Below are 18889 nucleotides of genomic sequence, written 5' to 3' on the forward strand. Positions count from 1 at the left end.
ATCTATCTATCTATCTATCTATCTATCTATCTATCTATCTATCTATCTATCTATCTTCTATCTATCCATTTATCTATCTTATATCAGTTAATATAATACAAAACATAATATATAATGACATGAGAATTTTTATATATAAGTGAAACCAATAAAATAAATTATTTTCACTTATAGCATCAAAATTATATCTCCATACTTTTTACAAAAATCTCTTTTAAAGATTCAAGATATCTTTTCATGAGCTCATGAATGGTACATAGTTGACACATACTATTCTTGTCTTTTGTTTTCTTCTCTTAGAAAACAACACCCAATGTGTCTTTGCTCCATCATCGGAGTTTCCTAAAGGATTTTTTACCAAACAGGAGCAAACAGATGGAGGAATCATAATTTATTTCTTGATAATCCTTTACATGTTCATGGCCATATCAATCGTTTGTGACGAATACTTCTTACCTTCCCTGGAAGTCATCAGTGAATGTAAGTGGTCTCAATCTCTTCATCCATAAAATGGGGATAATAATACCTCTCCTCCCCACCTCAGGGTAGTGTTATGAGGCTTATGTGAGATTGTGTATGTAAAGTGCTCTGCAAACTTTGGAACAATATAAATGTCAGCTATTCAGCGATGATAAACTGGCCAGATTATTTTGGAAAGCATGTCTTTGGTTATGAGAAAGACTAAGTGAGTAAGAGAAATCTGATAGATGTAAATCTGTTACCAGTTCTAGCATTTAAAGAAGCAAACACACTTACATGGATTGGTCATTTTTCTTTGACAATTATTTTAACAAAAGTATCTATTTTAATTATACTGTGGCTGTTAGATTTATAAAGTACCTTTCTTCTATAGTCACGAAGTACAAGTTATCCATATTTTACATATGAGGAAACTGAGGCTCAGAGAAGTAGAATGACTTTCCCATGGTCATATAAGTAGTATGTGAAAAAGCTGGATGTCAAACATGACCTTTTGAGTATAAAACCAATATTTTCTCCATCACACCAAACGGTATCATAGGATCATCGATTTAGATAATTGAATCAGGTCCCCTCATTTTACAGGTGATGTTCTGATGAAAATCTGATAAGAAGTTAAGTCAATTTGTCCAAGACCAAATAACTAATAAGTGCTGGAGGCAAGATTCAAATATAGATCTTCCTGACTAAAATCCGTGACTGTATCCACTATACCAGTGGTTCTCAAAGTGTGTTTCAAGGGCCTCTGGGAGTCTCTGAGAACCTTTCAGAGGTCCACATAGTCAAATCTATTTTCATTATGATCCTAAGGTATTTTAATGTCTAATACAATAAACATTGATAAATACAATCCACATAAACTCTTTGAAGGACAGTTTTGTTGCATAAGCTCTTTGGGGGATCCCCAATAGTGTTTAATAGTCTAAAGGGGTCCCGAGACCAAACATTTTGAGAACTGCTTTAATACATCATGTTGTTTTTTTTTGAGGGAGGCGAGGCAGTCAGGGTTAAGTGACTTGCCCAAGGTCACACAGCTAGTGAACTAGTGTGTCAAGTGTCTGAGGTCAAATTTGAACTCAGGTCCTCCTGACTCCAGGGCTGGTGCTCTATTCACTGTGCCATCTAGCTGTCCCATCAATACATCATTTTAACAACAGCAACAACAACAAAAGATTACAATTCCATGCTTAATGGGGACAACCAGGAAACTCCTCCTCATCACAAAGAAAGAAAAAACAAGTTTTTTGACAAAGCAGTTTCTCAATTTGTAGTGAAATAGTTGGCAAAACTATTTTTTTCAAAGGTAAAATATGTCAAAGGTATCAATCAAAATATCAAAGGTCAAATACCAAAACTATATTTTTCTTTTTTTTTCTTTTTTTCTGAGGGCAATTGGGGTTAAGCGACTTGCCCAAGGTCACATGGCTAGTTTGTGTGTGTGTGTGTGTGTGTGTGTGCGCGCGCATGTGTGTGTGTTAAGTGTCTGAGGTCAGATCTGAACTCAGGTCCTCCTGACTCCAGGGCCGATGCTCTACTCACTGTGCCACCTAGCCGCCCCCGAAAACTACATTTTTCAAAGGTAAAATATCAATCAAGAAATATTTATTGGATGTGGACTGTGGGCAAGCCTTTGTGCTCTAGGCCCTGGAAAGAGCAGTTTCTTTCTCTTTCTGAAGAAGAAATTACAACCAGTTATCACTTAATGTAAGTGGACTGTGGGCAGGTCATTGAAGCTCCTGGGGCTTCAGTTTCATCTTTAAAAGGAAGGCCTTGGTGGGAGAGTCTCTGGGGTCTGCTCTGGTTCTAGGATTCAAAAAGCTCTGATTCACAAGTGTGGAGAGCCTCCCAGAGATCTTTATTGCCATATTATATTCACACTTCCACATAATGTCTTGGGATCTTCTTGTAGTTTTCCCTTCTTGAATACATTTCTACATTGTATATATGGCAAAGCCTTGTACTATTCCAAGAGGGGCCAGTTGCTGTCCTTTGAAGACAGCCTAAAAAAAAGATGAACAGCTTTTATCTTAGAAAACGAAAACTGAGAAGGGGTATGATCAAAGTCTACAAAATCATGGTTGGGGGGGAGCAGAAAAAGATAAACTTAAGACAAATAAAATGAAATGCTATTTCATTGTGAAATTCATTACCTTACTTGATCTCAAACCAATAGAGGCTACACATTTTATTCCTCAAAATTTCCAGAAAAATCCTAAAAAGTTCTCTTGCATTGCTTCTACCGCTCCCTCTCTACAAGCACATGAAGATTATTCTTGTCTAATTTCAATGAACCCAGTTGCACAAGAGTATGACTTTTTTGTCCTTAGGTGACCAGGAAGCTGGGGGAGAGAGAGAGAGAGACAGAGACAGAGACAGAGACAGACACACAGAGAGACAGAGAGACAGAGACAGACAGAGACAGAGAGACAGAGAGTGAGACAGAGAGAGAGAGAAAGAGAGACAGAGACAGACAGAAAGAGAGACAGAGAGTCTCAGGGATAGTTTTGTTGCCTTTTAGAAAAAACTAATCTGGGGCAGCTAGGTGGCACAGTGAATAGAGCACTGGCCCTGGAGTCAGGAGGACCTGAGCTCAAATCCGGCCTCAGACACTTAACATTCACTAGCTGTATGACCTTGGGCAAGTCATTTAACCCCAACTGCCCTCCAAAACAGCAAAATAAAAACAACAAAAAAATTAAAAAAACGAATCCTTGTTTTGAGGAAACAGGGAAATCCTGGTCCTACCCCATAGCATTTTTTTTTAGCCATTTCCCAGTTGCTAGCCACTCATTGTGTCCATTGCTCAAATGCTGGCCACTCACCTTATTTCTGCCTCTTTACTACCACAAAACATGCTGCTTGAATATTAGTATATAATGGAATTCCTTTTTTATCCCCTGACTATAATTAGAAACTATAATTCCCATTCCATAATGTTATCTTAACTCTTTTAAAGACTTTTAAAAAATCATTGTTTTAACAAAAAATATTAATTTTAAAAATCTAATATAAATATGTTCTTAATTTAAAGGGGAAAATAATTTAGACTTGTCTGCTTAGTGATGTCTTCACGTTTTCTGGGACAGAAATGCAGATTATAACTCTAAGCTGAATTGGCTACACATTGACAAAATTAGGAGAGAGTAGGCACGGATAACATTTGGATAGCTTATACTCTGGGTGAATTATTTGGCTATTGATCCTTGTGAAATTTGCAAAAGATGAGCCTTTCTGAAGAACAAAGAGCCTAAGAATAGTATTTCCTCCCTGCCATGAGGACACTCATTCTCCACTTAAGAGTTTCTCTCATCTCTTTTCTTTTCTGTCTTTTCTCTTTCAGCTTGGTTGAGATTCCCTTGGATGACCTCTAATTTTACGCAGGGCGCATGGAGCTCTCAGCGCACTAACTAATTAAGCTGAAAGGGTCAATGGGTACAGAATACAGTCTAATGGGGGTAGGGGTGGGCTTGGAAGGCAACGTAAGGGGCAGAGAGGGAAAGGCTAGTGATTCAGAGTCAGACTGGGCATTCAGTTGAGCTAAGAGAGCAAGCAGGCAGCCTGGGGATGCAGTGCACTTCTAGGAGTATTGAACAAACAGCATAAAAACAAATCCTTATAATATTGTTTCACCTTAACAACTGGGAAAATGTTTCAAATTCAGGCAAAAGTCCATGACAATTCTAATAGCTCTTAGATTTGGAGGTGGGGGAAGGTCTTTTTCCTTTGCAGTCAAGACTCCTACATTCTGGTATCTATGACGGCTTATGCAAACAAATTTATAAAATCAGACTTGCAGTCATGAAACTGGACTTTTAACAAGCATGGGAATGGTCTTAAGAGGCAGTTGACGAATCACATAAGAAAAGACATTACACTGCTTTATAATCACATACTGATGTTTTTATCTTTGTTTGCCCTATAAACATCATTCCCATGCTTGATCACCAGACTTCACTCTATATGACTTTTGGCTGGTTCCCAAATTCAATCTCATTCTCAAAGAATTCAGGATATTTAAAAAAAAGTACATCACAGGTTCTGAAGGCAATTCTCAAAGCACTTTAAAGTTTGAAAGTGTTTTACATAAATCATCTCATTTCATAACTACTAACCCAAAGAAGTAGGAATTATAAGTATTCTTGTCCCCATATCACAGACAAAGAAACTCAGGCTGAGTGAGATTTAATAACATACTCATGGTCACCAAGACACTGTCAGAAGTGGAATGTAAATCTAGATCTTTCTTGACTTTGAGGCTAGCACTCTTACCATTACCTAACAGTATTTCTTTGAAAAAAACCCTACTATTTATTTTAAGTGATTGTACTAAATGTATGGCCTCCCCAAGTGACTTCTTTGAAGTAGACAGTACTCATTTAGAAGCATAAATTCTGGCATGTTCATATATGTAAAAAAAACCAAAAGATCAGAAGCATTACCTCAAAATCACACCTCAAAGAGGATACCAAACACAGTGACCACAAAATAATGAAAATAAATGAATGATTCTATTGGAGATAGAGAAAAACAGAACAATTAATCTGTTGTGCTAATCCAAGGCAGAGGTCAGTGTTTCACGAAGTTTGAAGAAGACAGAGACCAATGCTCTCCAGAATTCAACGACAGTAGAGTTTATGTCATAGACTTAGAATCCTAATACATTATAGCTTATTGATGTATCTATCAAGTCAGACATATTCACTCATATATAGACATGTACACTGAAAAATGGGGGTAAACTTTCTCTCACAGAGGGTGAAATGAGCAGAATCAGGGGAATAATTTATATGATGAACACAATAATAAAAAGGAGAGAATTCTGATGAATGCAGTGAGCAATCATGACTGGACTGATAATGAAGCACGCCCCATGCCTCTGCATAGAAGTGCCCCTTCCACCTCCAAGTAAAGCAAGGCTGGGAAGAGAGCAATAGGCTTCTTCCTTACTGTCTCTGGAAAGGAATTCAAGACTGTCGAGAGAATCACTTCTATTCAGAAGATGTTATAGCCTGAGAAATGACCCTTTCCCATTCTCAGGAATATATTTATCTAAAGAACCAGGGCCAGTTACTGAGAACAAAGGACATTTGTATCATAGCCAGCAATGGCCGAAGACAGACCTCCCTTCTAGTATACTCATTTTGAATTTTCATTTTTGCTTTTCTGTGCTATTTCTCATTGGACATTTTCTTGATCTTCATTGAGCTCCTTTACTCCTATTTTAATGTCATGTCATTTGCGTAGAGTGTACATGCTACTGCGGGGTGTATGGGGTGTTTAGAGGTCGACAATAAATTTCATAGTGACAACAAAACTCCCCTGCTTGTCACCATCTGAACTTTCTTCTTCTCTGTCATCTATATTATTTTAATGTTTCATTGACTCTTTTTCTCTCTGATTATCCACAAACTCTGAGTATCTCCACCAAATAGTAACCTTCCCTTGTAACAAATAAGCATAATATCAAGCAAAAGAAATCAATACATTGGCTAGATCTAAAAATATATGAGTCATTCTGCATCTCTGCAATGGGAGGCTTCCATATCAGTCTTCTAAAATCATGATTGGTCACTGTATTCATCAGAGTTAAGTCTTTCAGAGTTTCTTTTCTTTATACTCTTTATATTCTATTTATATTCTATTCTTTATATTATGACTATTACATAAATTGTTCTCCTGGTTCTGTTCACCTCTTTTCCCATTAATTTGTACAAGTCTTCCTAAGTTTCTCTGAACCTATCTCATTATTTCTTTGGTCTTACATTCATATACCAATTATTATTATGATGAATTATTATTATTATGAATCAATTATGATTCATTCAGTCATTTTCCAACTGATGGGCATTTACTTTGTTTCTATTTCTTTCCTACCATAAAAACTGGTGCTATCCATTTTATATTCATAAATCTTCTTTCCAAAAAACCTTTTTTAGAGTATATAAGTCTAGTTGTGGTATTGCTGGATGAAGAGCATGTACAGTTTAGTTACTTTGTATGTACAGTTCCTAATTGCTTTCCAAAATGTTTTCACAGCTCCCTCAAAAGTACATAAGTGTACCTTTCTTCCCAAAGCCCCTCCAACAATTGCCATTTTTCTCTTTTATCATCTTTTTATATCTGATAAATATGAGGTATAATTTCAGAGTCATTTTCAATTTGTATTTATCTTATTTATGATTTGGAACTTTTTTTATATGGTTGTTAACAGCTTTCTTTTCTGCTTTTGAAAAATTTTGAAAGGGTAACAACTTTTTAAAAAAAATTAGGGGGCAGCTAGGTGGCGCAGTGAATAGGGCACCAGCCCTGGAGTCAGAAGGACCTGGGTTTGGATCCAGTCTCAGACACTTAACACACACAAAAAACTAGCTGTGTAACCTTGGGCAAGTCATTTAACCCCAACTGCCCTCCAAAAAGCAAAAAAAAAAAAATTAAAATGGTTCTTGTCCTTCTGTATTTGTATCCATTCCGAATCTGTGTACTGTGGATATCAGATATTAATCAGAGAAATTAATAATAATAAATAAATGAATAAATATTAGCCATTATCATCATTATTCTTCAGTACTACTAAAGCCTCCTTCCTTTCTATTTTGATAGCAATATTCACAGTTTGCAGTCACATATATGACTTTTTTTCAGAGGGGTAGGGGTTGGAACCTGACTTGAATGTTTATTTTTATAGGGAATTCTCAATGAAGAAACCCCCTCAATTAATTTAGATTGGACTCTGCTCCACAATTTATAGTTTTCAAGTCTGGAGCATTGAGAGATTAAATAATTTGCACAGGGTCGCACAAACAGTATGTCAGAGGCAGCACTTGACCCCAGATTGCCCTAATTCTGAAGCTGGCTTTTAGCTGGAGACATAATTTGAAAGTTAGATGGCTATACTATCTCATAGATGTGGGCAGTGTAAACCACTGTGGCTTTAAAAAAAAATCTGGACATAGCAAACACTTAAGTTAAATAAGCATTTCTATATACAAAGTAAAGCTGAGAGGATTATACATGGAGATATGAATCTACTATAAGCAACTTGCTTTTCCTTGGAATATAATAATTTATTATATTTATTTAAATATATTTAAATATTTAACTTTCAAAGCTGTCCTGCTTGTCTTTTTCCTTCTGGATTTCCTTCTGTGTTCTTTCACACATTTAAAAATAGTTCTGTAGTTCTCTTTTTTGGTGTGAGCAACCCTATTATTAGTTCTCCTCCGTCTCCCAAGTCACCTCCCTACAAACAGAAAGAGAAAAGGAAATCTTTGTAACAAATATGCATATTCAAACCAAATGAGTTCCTACATGGGTCGTGTCCAAAAACGTATTTCACATTTTACATCTTGAGGCCACCAATTCTGAGTCGGGATCACCCATGCCTCTTCAGACTTGGCGATTTTTCTCTGCATTTTCCTAGAAAAGCTCCTTAGAGGATCTACTCAATATATCGAAAAGATGCCTTTCTCCAGTTCTTTTTTTTCTTTCTCCAGTTCTTTTAATATTTTGTGGACACCACTGCAGTACTCAGTTGGGTGTCTATTCTTCCTCATTCTTGCTTTTCCAACTCTGTAATGAGTTTTTTAGAAAAACAGTAGCTCAAGATAATAATGAGATAATACATTAAGCTTAGAATATACACATAGTTCTCAATCTCTCTTGGTTAATCAAGTAGGGTTAATAATTTGCTCTTACTCAATACAACTCTTGGACTGGGTATGTTTTATGAAGAAATAAATCATTTATTGTTTTAATATTCAGGCTTATATATTATCCCACACAGTTTGCCCTTGACTGCATTGGACTAGACAGACTGTGGTTGAGATCTTTCCATGATCTGGTCAAAGTGGAATAATCCATAGCACTGATATTTTACTTTCAAGGTCATAGATTTGGAGCTAGAAATGTCTTTGCAAGTCATCTAGTCAAAATCCTCATTAATGGATGAGAGAATGACCCTGAGAGGTCATGTACCCTGTCTGGGTCATACATGCCATATAGAAAAGACATGGCATTTGAGCCCAGGTCCATTTAGTGAAAATAAGATTCGTTATCAAGGCAGCCGGCACAAGACATCCAGGAAATGTGGACCAGAGTCTGAAAGATAGTGCAGTGGATAGGCCATTGGGCCTAGTGTCAAAAAGACTCGAGTTCAAATCTAGCCCAGACACTTAGATGGATTTGTACTTTGGACTTAGCTGAATTTGAAGTCACTTACTTTGTCTTCCTCAGTTTCCTTATTTATAAAATGGGGGTAATAGCGGCACCTATTTCCCAGAGTTGTTCTGAGGACAGAATAATATCTGTAAAGTACTTTGCAAACTTCACAACCCTACATTACATAAATACTATTGCCATCATCATTAACCTGTAGAAATACTAGTGTTTCTTGTGAATTATTTGGAGCAGCAAGGTAAAACCAGACAATACTAGTGTTTCTTGTGTTTCTGGGCAAGTGGAAATAACATAGTTTTTCTCTGTAACTTCCCATAGAGAAACCAAATTAAAATATTAGTTAAGCCTTGGAGTGATTTGAGGAAAAGAGAAGAGTGACATATGGAGCAAATGAATAAATTATCAAGTGACTTAAACATGTAGTTTTTGTTGTTTAGTTGATTAGTCATCTCTCTGACCCCATTTGGGGTTTTGTTGGCAAAGCTACTGGAGTGGTTTGCTGTTTCCTTCTCTAGCTTGTTTTACAGATGAGGAAACTGAGGCAAGCACAGTTAAGTGACTTGTCCAGGATCACACAGCTAGTAAGTGCCTTAGGCCAGATTTGAATTCAGGTCCTCCTGAATCCAGGGCCAGCACCCTATCCACTGCTCCACCTTGCTGTCTGGAAAGAATTTTAAAGATGTGTCTTGTTAGCTAAAGAGATACTCCTATATTGTTGTCTTCTGGGAAAGTAACATAAGCTCAGTAGAGGATAGAAGACTAATTTTGGAGTGTGGAAGACCTTGGTTCAAATGTCCTGCCTTTAGTGCTTACTCAGTGAACACAGACAAGTCAGTGCTCCAGGCAATTATCTAAGACTATAAGTTACAGATGTGTTACCAGTATGTCTTGGTAGAGGTCCTAACAATAACAATATAAACTAGAAAAGCAATGATGTTTGTTAGAAAACACTCTGGGCTGGGAGTCAAGAGACCTAGGGCCTAGGCCAGGCTCTCCTATTAATTAGTTATGTTTTCTTCTTAGGCGAACTAGGATCCAGGGTCCTAGATTCAGAGCTGGAACCTCAGAGGCTATCTAGTCCAGTTTCATTTTACAGAGAAGTTAAGCACTTTACATATTCTCATCCTCATAACTATGAAATAGCTTTTATTCTCATTTGACAAATGAAAAAATTGAGGCTCATACAAGTTAGATGGTCATAGAACTAGCAAGGTCATGTAATTAGGATGGAGCCAATGGGGGCCTTACAGCCATATTTTCTGAGTCCAAATTGGACACAAATTCCATTCTACTACACTGCCTCCTGTAACTCTCGGGCTCTAACTAGGTCCTTAGTCTCCTCCTCCCTTTCTGCAATATTCAACAAATGATCTTCAAAAAAACATAAACCTCACAATTTTACAATACTTGAAGGTTTGTGAAAGTCTCTTTCCCCCCTTGAAAAGGTAGTCACGGCATGACTGTCACCCCCACTTTACAACAGGTTTCAGAGATATGAAGGAAATTGCTTCAGGGTCACAGTCAATAACCATAAGGGGTGGGACTCAAATCTAGGTCTTATTCTAATTCCAATGGCCAATAGACCAGGGGTTCTTAACCTGAAATAGATTTTGGGTAGTCTGTGCTAGATGAGAAAAAAATTTACATCTCTATTTTCACTAGCCTCTAACTGAAATTTAGTATATCTCTGAATTATTAAAAAAAATTCTGAGAAAGGGTCCATAGGCTCCATCCTACTTCCAAAAAAGGGTCCATAATACCCCAAATAGTAAGGAACTCTTGCATTAGAATATCCTAAAATAAAGCAGTATTTCCTCTCTTTTCATTTCAGTATTCCCTGAATTCCATTTTCTAACTAATTCAATAATTAATAAATTCTTACATGAGGCAGTGGGGAGCTGTTTCTTTGAAAGCATATTTCTTTTTGTTATGAAGTCATATCCATCTTCTCTGTCACAATGAAAGTAACAATTATTTCATGTGTCTTCAGGTCTTGGGTTGTCTCAAGATGTCGCAGGAGCAACTTTTATGGCAGCAGGCAGCTCAGCCCCTGAATTAGTTACTGCCTTCCTAGGTAAATCCAGTTTGTTTTACCTTGCTGCTCCAAATAACTCATTTGGGCCTTAGATCTTTTCCCCCCTTTCTTTCAAATTCAACTACTAACTCAGTTACTATATTACTCCTAGGGGTATTTGTCACCAAGGGAGATATTGGAATTAGCACCATCCTTGGATCTGCAATTTATAATCTGCTCGGCATCTGTGCAGCTTGTGGGCTGCTCTCTAATGTGGTATGGAAGGAAACTCAATTAATAGCACAACAGATCATATTTTCAAATGAAGAAATTATAAACTTTTTAAGATTCAGGGACAAAGCCACAAATACACTTAATGAATACAATCAAATTTATTATTTAGCAGTAAAAGAACATATCAATTAACCCACCAAAAGCTTTAGCCCAATTTCTGAAAATCAGTGTGGGTGGCAAAATATATTTTTCTTTACAATTCCTGTATCGGAATAATTTTCTCAGAGTTAACATTTAACTAGAAATATATAAACCATTTAAAAATACAACTGATATAACATCTGATGAAAAAAAGTTGTTATTATAATGGAAACAGTAAATTAAATTTTTTTTTATGTTACAGGTTTCAAAGATATCTTGTTGGCCCATGTTTAGAGATTGTGTGGCATATGCAATCAGTATTATAGCAGTTCTTGGCATAATATTTGACAATCAAGTTTATTGGTAAGACAACAAAAACCATTAAAAGTTATGATCAAGAGAGTCAGTGGAGAGAGACCCTGCCAAACGGAAAAAGAAACAGCTATTTTCTTTAATATTCTGGAGTATTATCCTCCATGTCATCTCTCAATGTTCTATGCTCAGACTCATCTCCCTGCTGTCTTCTTGACCTGTTGTGGTGCCCAAGAGAGCTGTTCCTTTTGTTTCATTTCCTGTCACCTCACAAAAGTCTTTATTTTTTCCCTCTGAGGCCATTCTTCTTTCTCTTTACATGCCCATGTCAGGGGCATGTGGAAAGTAGGAAAAGTCCTATGGCATATTTAAGCACAACTTCAATCACAATTAAATTAAATTTAAATTTAATCAGGGAAGTGGGTGAAAAGTGAATCTCTGTACCTCAACATTAAAAAGCATCTCTTTTCTCTACAATCTGCCTCTTGGTGACTTCATTACTCCCATGGGTTTAATTATCATCTCTAAGCAGATGGCTCACAGATCTATATACACCATATCTCAGAAGTCTAAGAGTAATTTTAAGTTAGTCTCTTTTCTGAGTTCTAGTCCTGTATCATCAACTGCCAACTGAACATCTCAAATTTGAAGTCCTGTAGACCATCTAAAAATCAACATGTCAAAAAACAGAACCCATTTCTCCCTCTCCCCCCAGAAAAAATCCTACTTCCAAACTTGTATTTTTGTCAGACACCATCATTTTTCTAACCTCATAGGTTCATCACCTCAGCTTTATTCTCATTTCCTCATGCTGTCTCAATCCATATATCTAATCACTTGTCCCATCTGGCCATTCCTATCTCTACGATATGTCATTTTTGGTCTCTTCTGTTTACTCAAAGAACCACCATCTTAGTTCAGCTTCATCATATCTCTTCTAGACAGACTATCAACATAGCTTCCTAATTAGTCACCTTGCTTCAAGCCCTCTCCCCTCTCGAAACCATTCTTCATACTACTGCCAGTGATTTTCTTGACATGCTTATCTGATCATGTGACTCCATTACTTAAATTCTAGTGGCTCGCAATTGCCTCTGGAATAAAATATAATTTCCTTTGGATTTTTTTTAACCTTTCACAATCTGGTCCTAACCTATTTTTCCATCCTCGTTGTACATTACTTCCCTAAATCTACCCTATGGGCCAAGCGATGTTCCTTGTTCTCACATACAGCACTCTCTGTCTCCCATATCTGTGTCTTTACACCATCCAATCCTCATTCCAGGTATGCACTCCCCCCTTACTTTGGTCTCACTTCCTTCAAGACACAATTATTTAAGCACGACCTTCTACAATGACGCCTTTCTTGATTTTCCTAATGCTAGCACCCTCTCCTGTTCTCTAGCTTACTTTTATTTTGTATCTATTCTCATATAAACACATTGTCTCCCCTAGCTCCTTTAAAGTAGGGATTGTTTCTTTTTTTGCTGTTTGTATCTTGAATGCCTAGCACAGTGTTTGACACAAAGTAATGTATATAAAATACTGACTGAGCAGTTTCCCCTAATTCACTAGTACTTGACATATTCATTTTAATATATTTCCAGACATTACTATATTTTGCTTATAGAAGAAACACAATTTTAAAACAAGCCAATAATTAAATTATTTCTTGAATGTCATCAATTATATCTTTAAATCAATTATTTAAATACTGTAAAAAATAAGCCACAACCTTCTTTGTTCCCTAGGTATGAAGGAACTGTGCTGCTTTTGATATATGGAGTGTATATTTTGGTGCTGTGTTTTGACATTAAAATTAATCAATATATCATGAAGAAATGCAGTCCTTGTTGTACCTGTTTTGCTAAAGCTATTGAAGGACAAGCTGAAGAGTCGGTGATGGAGTGGGAAGATCGACCACTCATCCGTCGACAATCAAGAACTGACAGTGGAATATTTCATGAAGACTCTGATTACTCACAGTTGTCTATAAGTTTGCAAGGATTTAATGAAATATCTGAAGGTGAGAGGTGCCCTCCCACCCCCACCCCCCATCAATCTTATTATTACCCTGTTCATTCTATAAGCTTACTAAGAGTGTGATTTCAAAATGTAATCTGAATGGGCTATTCATGTATTCATTCACATCAAAGGACCAAGTTCATTTAGGAGATTTTGTTGGTAATGTATAATCTAAGGCACGAGATTGGTTACCCAAAGAACTACTGGAGTGTATTCTTTTTGTCAATATAATACATAAATATGAATTATAGTTATAGTCCCCTCTAGTCATCTTTGGAACTACTTACTGAGTCAATTGACAGAGTTGAATTAAAAGCTTAATAATAAGATCTGGCTGAGGATTGATCTCTTATACTATGGGGACTATAAAAATAAGAAAGACATATTCCCTGCTCTTAAAGCATTTAAAATCTAGCAGAGCTGACAAGTACACAGATTAACTACAATAAGATGAATATTGTAAAAGAAGGGATACATAAGGTAATACAAATTTAGACATCACTGCATGGGAATCCTGGAAGGCTTCAGGAAAGAAGTGTCATTTAAGCTGGGTATTAAAGGATTCAGAATTCAGACTATAAAATGCTGAGGGCAGAGAAAGATCCTCAGGTTAAGGGAATGGAATGAGTAAAGACTTACAGGTGGGAAAGGGTAAACTATGTTCATGGGATAGAGAATAATTTAGATTGGGTGAAGTGTACAGTACATAGAAGCAAAGACTAAGAAATAAGACATGAAAGTGGTATTAGAGTAGAACATGGAGGGGCCCTAGACTACCAGAATAAGGCTGGCCTTAATTCTGTAGGCATGGAGAGTTCACTGGAGGTTTGTGAAAAGATAAGTGATATAATCTGTAACTGTGCTTTAGAATGTATTAGAGCATGAAGAACAATTAGGGTGTTACTGCAAGTAGTACAAGCCCAAAGTAATGAAAATGGAGGCCTGAATTAAAATGGAACACTGGGAAAGGAAAGGAGTCAAAGAGAAATCTATTTCACAAGTTCACAAGTAAAAATAAGCAGAACTTGGCCAAATGAATGAGTGTGAGAGGCAAAACACCTTGGGTCTTTTATTTTAAGTCATTTAAGTATGAGATTCATTGGAACCTCTTGTCTTATATACAAGAAGCCCAGTGCTATGCTAGATGGTAGGGAAAAATAACTAATCCAAGAAAAACATGATTGCAGAAAATTCACATGGCGATACCTGAGAATTGACTAACTATATACCCTCCTTTATTATAATCCAACTACCCAGTGATTTACCTTCTATGTTTTAGAGGATGAAAGGACAGAGAATGGGAGCAATGACTGCTTGATTATTTTGTTTTCCACTCTAAAAGTTGAATTGTTTGAGCCAAAAATTTCAGTAATTTGATATTCAATATTTCATGTTTTCTATCCTTAAGTTTTAATTTACTTACAGCAACACGGTTTTCTTAATGTACATTTCAAATTTAACCCACATCATTTTAACTTTTCTTTTGTAACAGATCCTCCAAGTGTTTTCAGCATGCCTGAGGCTGACTTGAAAAGAATTTTTTGGGTGCTAACCCTGCCTATTGTTACATTACTTTTCCTAACTACACCAGACTGCAGAAGAAAGTTTTGGAAAAACTGCTTCATTATAACCTTTTTCATGGCTGCAATATGGATTTCTGCATTTACTTATGTTCTTGTTTGGATGGTCACAATAACTGGTATGTATCCTGAGTATTCAATTCAGACTTAAATAGTAGAACTGAAAAAGATCTTACAGGTCATCTCCACTCATCTACAGATGAGGACACTGAAACCCAGAACATTTAGATTGGATGTTTTATCCAAGGCTATCCAGGTCTGCTAAGTTTTAGCTCCACTTAATGTAAGAACAAAGACTTTATGTTCATAAAACGTTGCTTAGTGAAGTGTTTACTACTTCAGCAATGATAAAGTTTAATGTTATTCACTAGGATTTATTACTAAATGTTAATAATGATGTCATTATCCAAGTACTGACCTCTCACTGTAACAGTTTGTAGGGTTCCATCCTGTAGGCCCATTGCAGGATATTGTTTGTTACTCCACTAACAAACTGGATAGGTTCAAAACAGACTCTCTAAGCTGAACTCCTATTCTACACTATTATTAAGGAGATGGCAGTGTACTAGGAAGTGTTATCTTTCTCAAAGATTATGTAACGTTTAGGTGAGTGTACTGGTTCACTATTTTAGAACTGCCAACATTCAGGGCAACAGAATCTATCAATTATGCCATATCAGAGTTCCCAAGCTCACAAACACAAGAACTAAGAGTATCTTTACCAAAATACAAAATGAACATGTGAAAGATGGAGATGAAAAATGAGTGAATAGTAACAAATTGCTTCCAACATAAACATATGAGCTTCCAATAAACAAACTACATTTCTAGTTAAACTGTTTTAATTGGCATCATACACAAGAAAAAAAATGGTTCTAAAGCAAGTTTTCATTCAAAGTAACACAAAAGAAGCAATTCTTACAGTAACTACTTCCCTCCAGTTCCCTTCCTAGAACTATTACATTTCTAAAAAACTAACCATCAGCTAACATCAAAATTTACAGGAATATAAAAAAATTTGGACCTTGCATTAGGAAGACTTTAATAGAGCCCTATTTCTTCTCTGTTGGGGAGTTTACATGCTTTCCCAAAGAGTACATTACATAGAGTTCATAAATTTAATATGACTTTTTTAGAAACTTATTTTAAAATTGCTTAAATAACAAAGGAATTGTATTTGTATAGCTCAGAAACAGCTGTCAAGAATTCTTGACTAAAACTACGATACCAAAATTATCTAAAGAAAAAAAAGTGGTTTTCATAGGATGTATATTTTTAAAGGCTAGAACCCCAGATTAAAATAAAGATTTCTAATAATGAATGCCATCCACAACTTCTGTCAGGGCACAAGGAAAGTGAATCATGCAGTACTGGAATTCCAGCTGATAAACATCTCAATCAGTGCCATCTAAAAGTCCATAACATTTTTGAGCTCTCTGTTAAATAGTACTGCTGAAAATATGACTGAGCACAAAGTAGTGTTGCAACTTAAATAGTTTTATCCAGGGGAAAATGTTTCTTTGCAAAATAGTTAATGGACAAACTGGTGACTCAAACCACCATGAGTTTTTTCACTTATCAGTATTTTGTCACCTATAGGAGAAACATTGGAAATTCCAGATACAGTAATGGGCCTTACATTATTAGCAGCAGGAACAAGCATACCAGACACTGTTGCAAGTGTGTTGGTTGCGAGAAAAGGTAAGAACTGGTTCAGGTTTCCATGCCCAATTCTTAAACTGGCTCACATACACAGGGAAAACACATTTGTAAAAAGAGTTCACTTCCTCAATATACTTCACGGAACAAAGCAAATCAAGAGAAGGATAAATGACAATTTTAGCAGCTTAAGTTCACTAAACCTGAACTGTAAAGAACACCTGAAAAACTTATTAAAGCTTAAACATGTTAAATTAGAATTAAAAACAAGTAATCTACACAGTCTACAAAAAATGGTTTAATAAATAAAGATAATTACTATTTGATAAATAAATGTTAAGTCTTTAAATACTAACTAAAAACAAATGAGCAAATACAAATTCAGTAAGAATTCTTCTCTAAAACAAGTTTTCCAAAACAGAAAAAAAGATATCCAGTGTAACTGATGAAGCAACTTATTAATAAAATGTTAACTTAATGTGCACATTTCAACAACATATTTTTTTCTTTTGCAGGTAGAGGAGATATGGCTATGTCTAATATCATAGGATCCAATGTGTTTGATATGTTGTGTTTAGGTGTCCCATGGTTTATTCAAACTGCATTCACAAATACATCGGCTCCTGTCAAAGTTAACAGCAGTGGATTGACTTACACAGCTATTTCTCTCATTCTTTCCATTGTTTTCCTTTTTCTAGCTGTTCACTTGAATGGTTGGAAACTAGACAAGAAGCTGGGGGTAGTTTGTCTAGTAATGTACTTGGCGCTTGCTACATTATCAGTTCTATATGAACTTGGAATTATAGGAAACAATAAAATAAGGGGCTGTGGAGACTGATCTTTACTAGTGTCACAGGGATAAAATGACCTATTTGGGACAGAGGTATTGGGGTGTGGGGGGTAGGGAGCAGGAAGTAGCCATTTCATTTAATCAAATAAAAATTATCCCAAACTCCCTCTAGGCTGAAAAACTTATTTACAGTAATTCTGCACCATGGCATAAAACTAATTTTAAACAAACAAAATCACAACCTAATTTATCTGAGCCCTTTCTTTTCAAGTTAAAGTATGACTAAAATGCATATAGAAAACTGAAGTTCTGGAAAAACATCTATTTTTTTACATTACAATAAAGTAGGTACAAGCTGGGGAAATATGAACACTAAACAAATCCCACTATGTGGTACTGAAAGTAACAATGGGGAAATGGCTTATCTCATTAAAAACAGTATAACCATTCATTTAAACTGAATGACCAGAGCCACTGTCTTTAAAAACTAAAACTCAAGTTTGTTAGCAAGAATTACAGTATATTTTAACACTATACTGTTAAAGGCTGGTGGGATTTAAAAGTTCATTTTTACAGCTGCTTTAAGCATACAATGTTACTAAAATGACTTTTTACTAGGCTAGAGAAGCTAAACATATGTAGGAATGTTCTGAATGTAGTTTGAAATTATGCATTACGATCCAGGCGTACGTCAATTTCTCTGCCACTGATTTTTATGCCATTCATTATTCTACAGGCCTTTTCAGCTGATTCTGGTGAGTCAAATCTGACTGTTCCACAGCCTTTTGACTTTCCATTTTCCATTTTTATTTCAGCAAACATTACATGACCTGTGAAAGCAAAAATAAACAATTACTAGAGTCAACTAAAAAGGGCTTTATTTCATCATTATAAGTCAATTAAGTACATTTAACTCTAGTGCTTTTTAAACACTAGTCCAAGAAAGCAATACTCAGAGAAGTTTTTATATTTAAAACAAAGATTCTTCATCTGGGGCAAGGAACTTTTAAAACTATCGAAAAACTCTATTTCAATATAATTGATTTCCTTTGTAATCCTATGTATTTTATTTTACGCATTTAAAAACATTATTATGAGAATAGGTCCATAGATTTCACCACTGCCAAAGTGGTCCATGATGGGGAAAAAAAGAACCCTTGATTTAAAATGAGGTGAAAAAAGTATAAAATTATATGTATATTGCCAGAAAATATACAATTAGACTCAGAGTCAAAATGTGTAGTTTTTATATTAAGCCACTAAAAAGACTTTTTAAAGTCAATTTCTTAAAGAAATCAGATTGCCCAGAAATCTACTGCATAGAACTCCACTAAAAACTACTAGATCAGAAAATATATTTAAACAAATAAATTGTTGGATTAAATTTTCCCGTCTATATTCTCAACCAGAAATAACAGCACAGAAATATAATCATTCCCAGGCTCCTTTTGCCATTAGTAGGAGGTACCACAGGTGCCA

The 18889-nt window shown here is 35.8% G+C and overlaps 2 protein-coding genes across 5 annotated transcripts in view; one reads left to right on the forward strand and one right to left on the reverse strand.

The window, feature by feature from the left end:
- Nucleotides 1-17591, forward strand: part of SLC24A5 (solute carrier family 24 member 5) — a 20988-nt gene extending 3397 nt beyond the window's left edge. The window contains exons 2-9 of the mRNA XM_069097980.1: nt 301-480; nt 10646-10729; nt 10842-10945; nt 11307-11407; nt 13108-13382; nt 14874-15080; nt 16561-16662; nt 17136-17591. Of these exons, the coding sequence (XP_068954081.1) occupies nt 301-480; nt 10646-10729; nt 10842-10945; nt 11307-11407; nt 13108-13382; nt 14874-15080; nt 16561-16662; nt 17136-17458 (1376 nt within the window). The 3' untranslated portion in view covers nt 17459-17591. The remainder of the gene's footprint in view (nt 1-300; nt 481-10645; nt 10730-10841; nt 10946-11306; nt 11408-13107; nt 13383-14873; nt 15081-16560; nt 16663-17135) is intronic.
- The window catches only part of MYEF2 (myelin expression factor 2), a 54158-nt gene continuing 51054 nt past the window's right edge, over nt 15786-18889 (reverse strand). For all 4 annotated transcript variants that reach the window (XM_069097984.1, XM_069097982.1, XM_069097983.1 and 1 more), the window contains one exon: nt 15786-18240. In XM_069097984.1, coding sequence (XP_068954085.1) covers nt 18077-18240 — 164 coding nt within the window. In that variant the 3' untranslated portion in view covers nt 15786-18076. The remainder of the gene's footprint in view (nt 18241-18889) is intronic.

Source organism: Petaurus breviceps, unplaced genomic scaffold, assembly GCF_028583685.1.
Source record: "Petaurus breviceps papuanus isolate PSGF00001 unplaced genomic scaffold, PetGlider_PUasm1.0 37, whole genome shotgun sequence".
In the NCBI taxonomy this organism is placed as follows: Eukaryota; Metazoa; Chordata; class Mammalia; order Diprotodontia; family Petauridae; genus Petaurus; species Petaurus breviceps.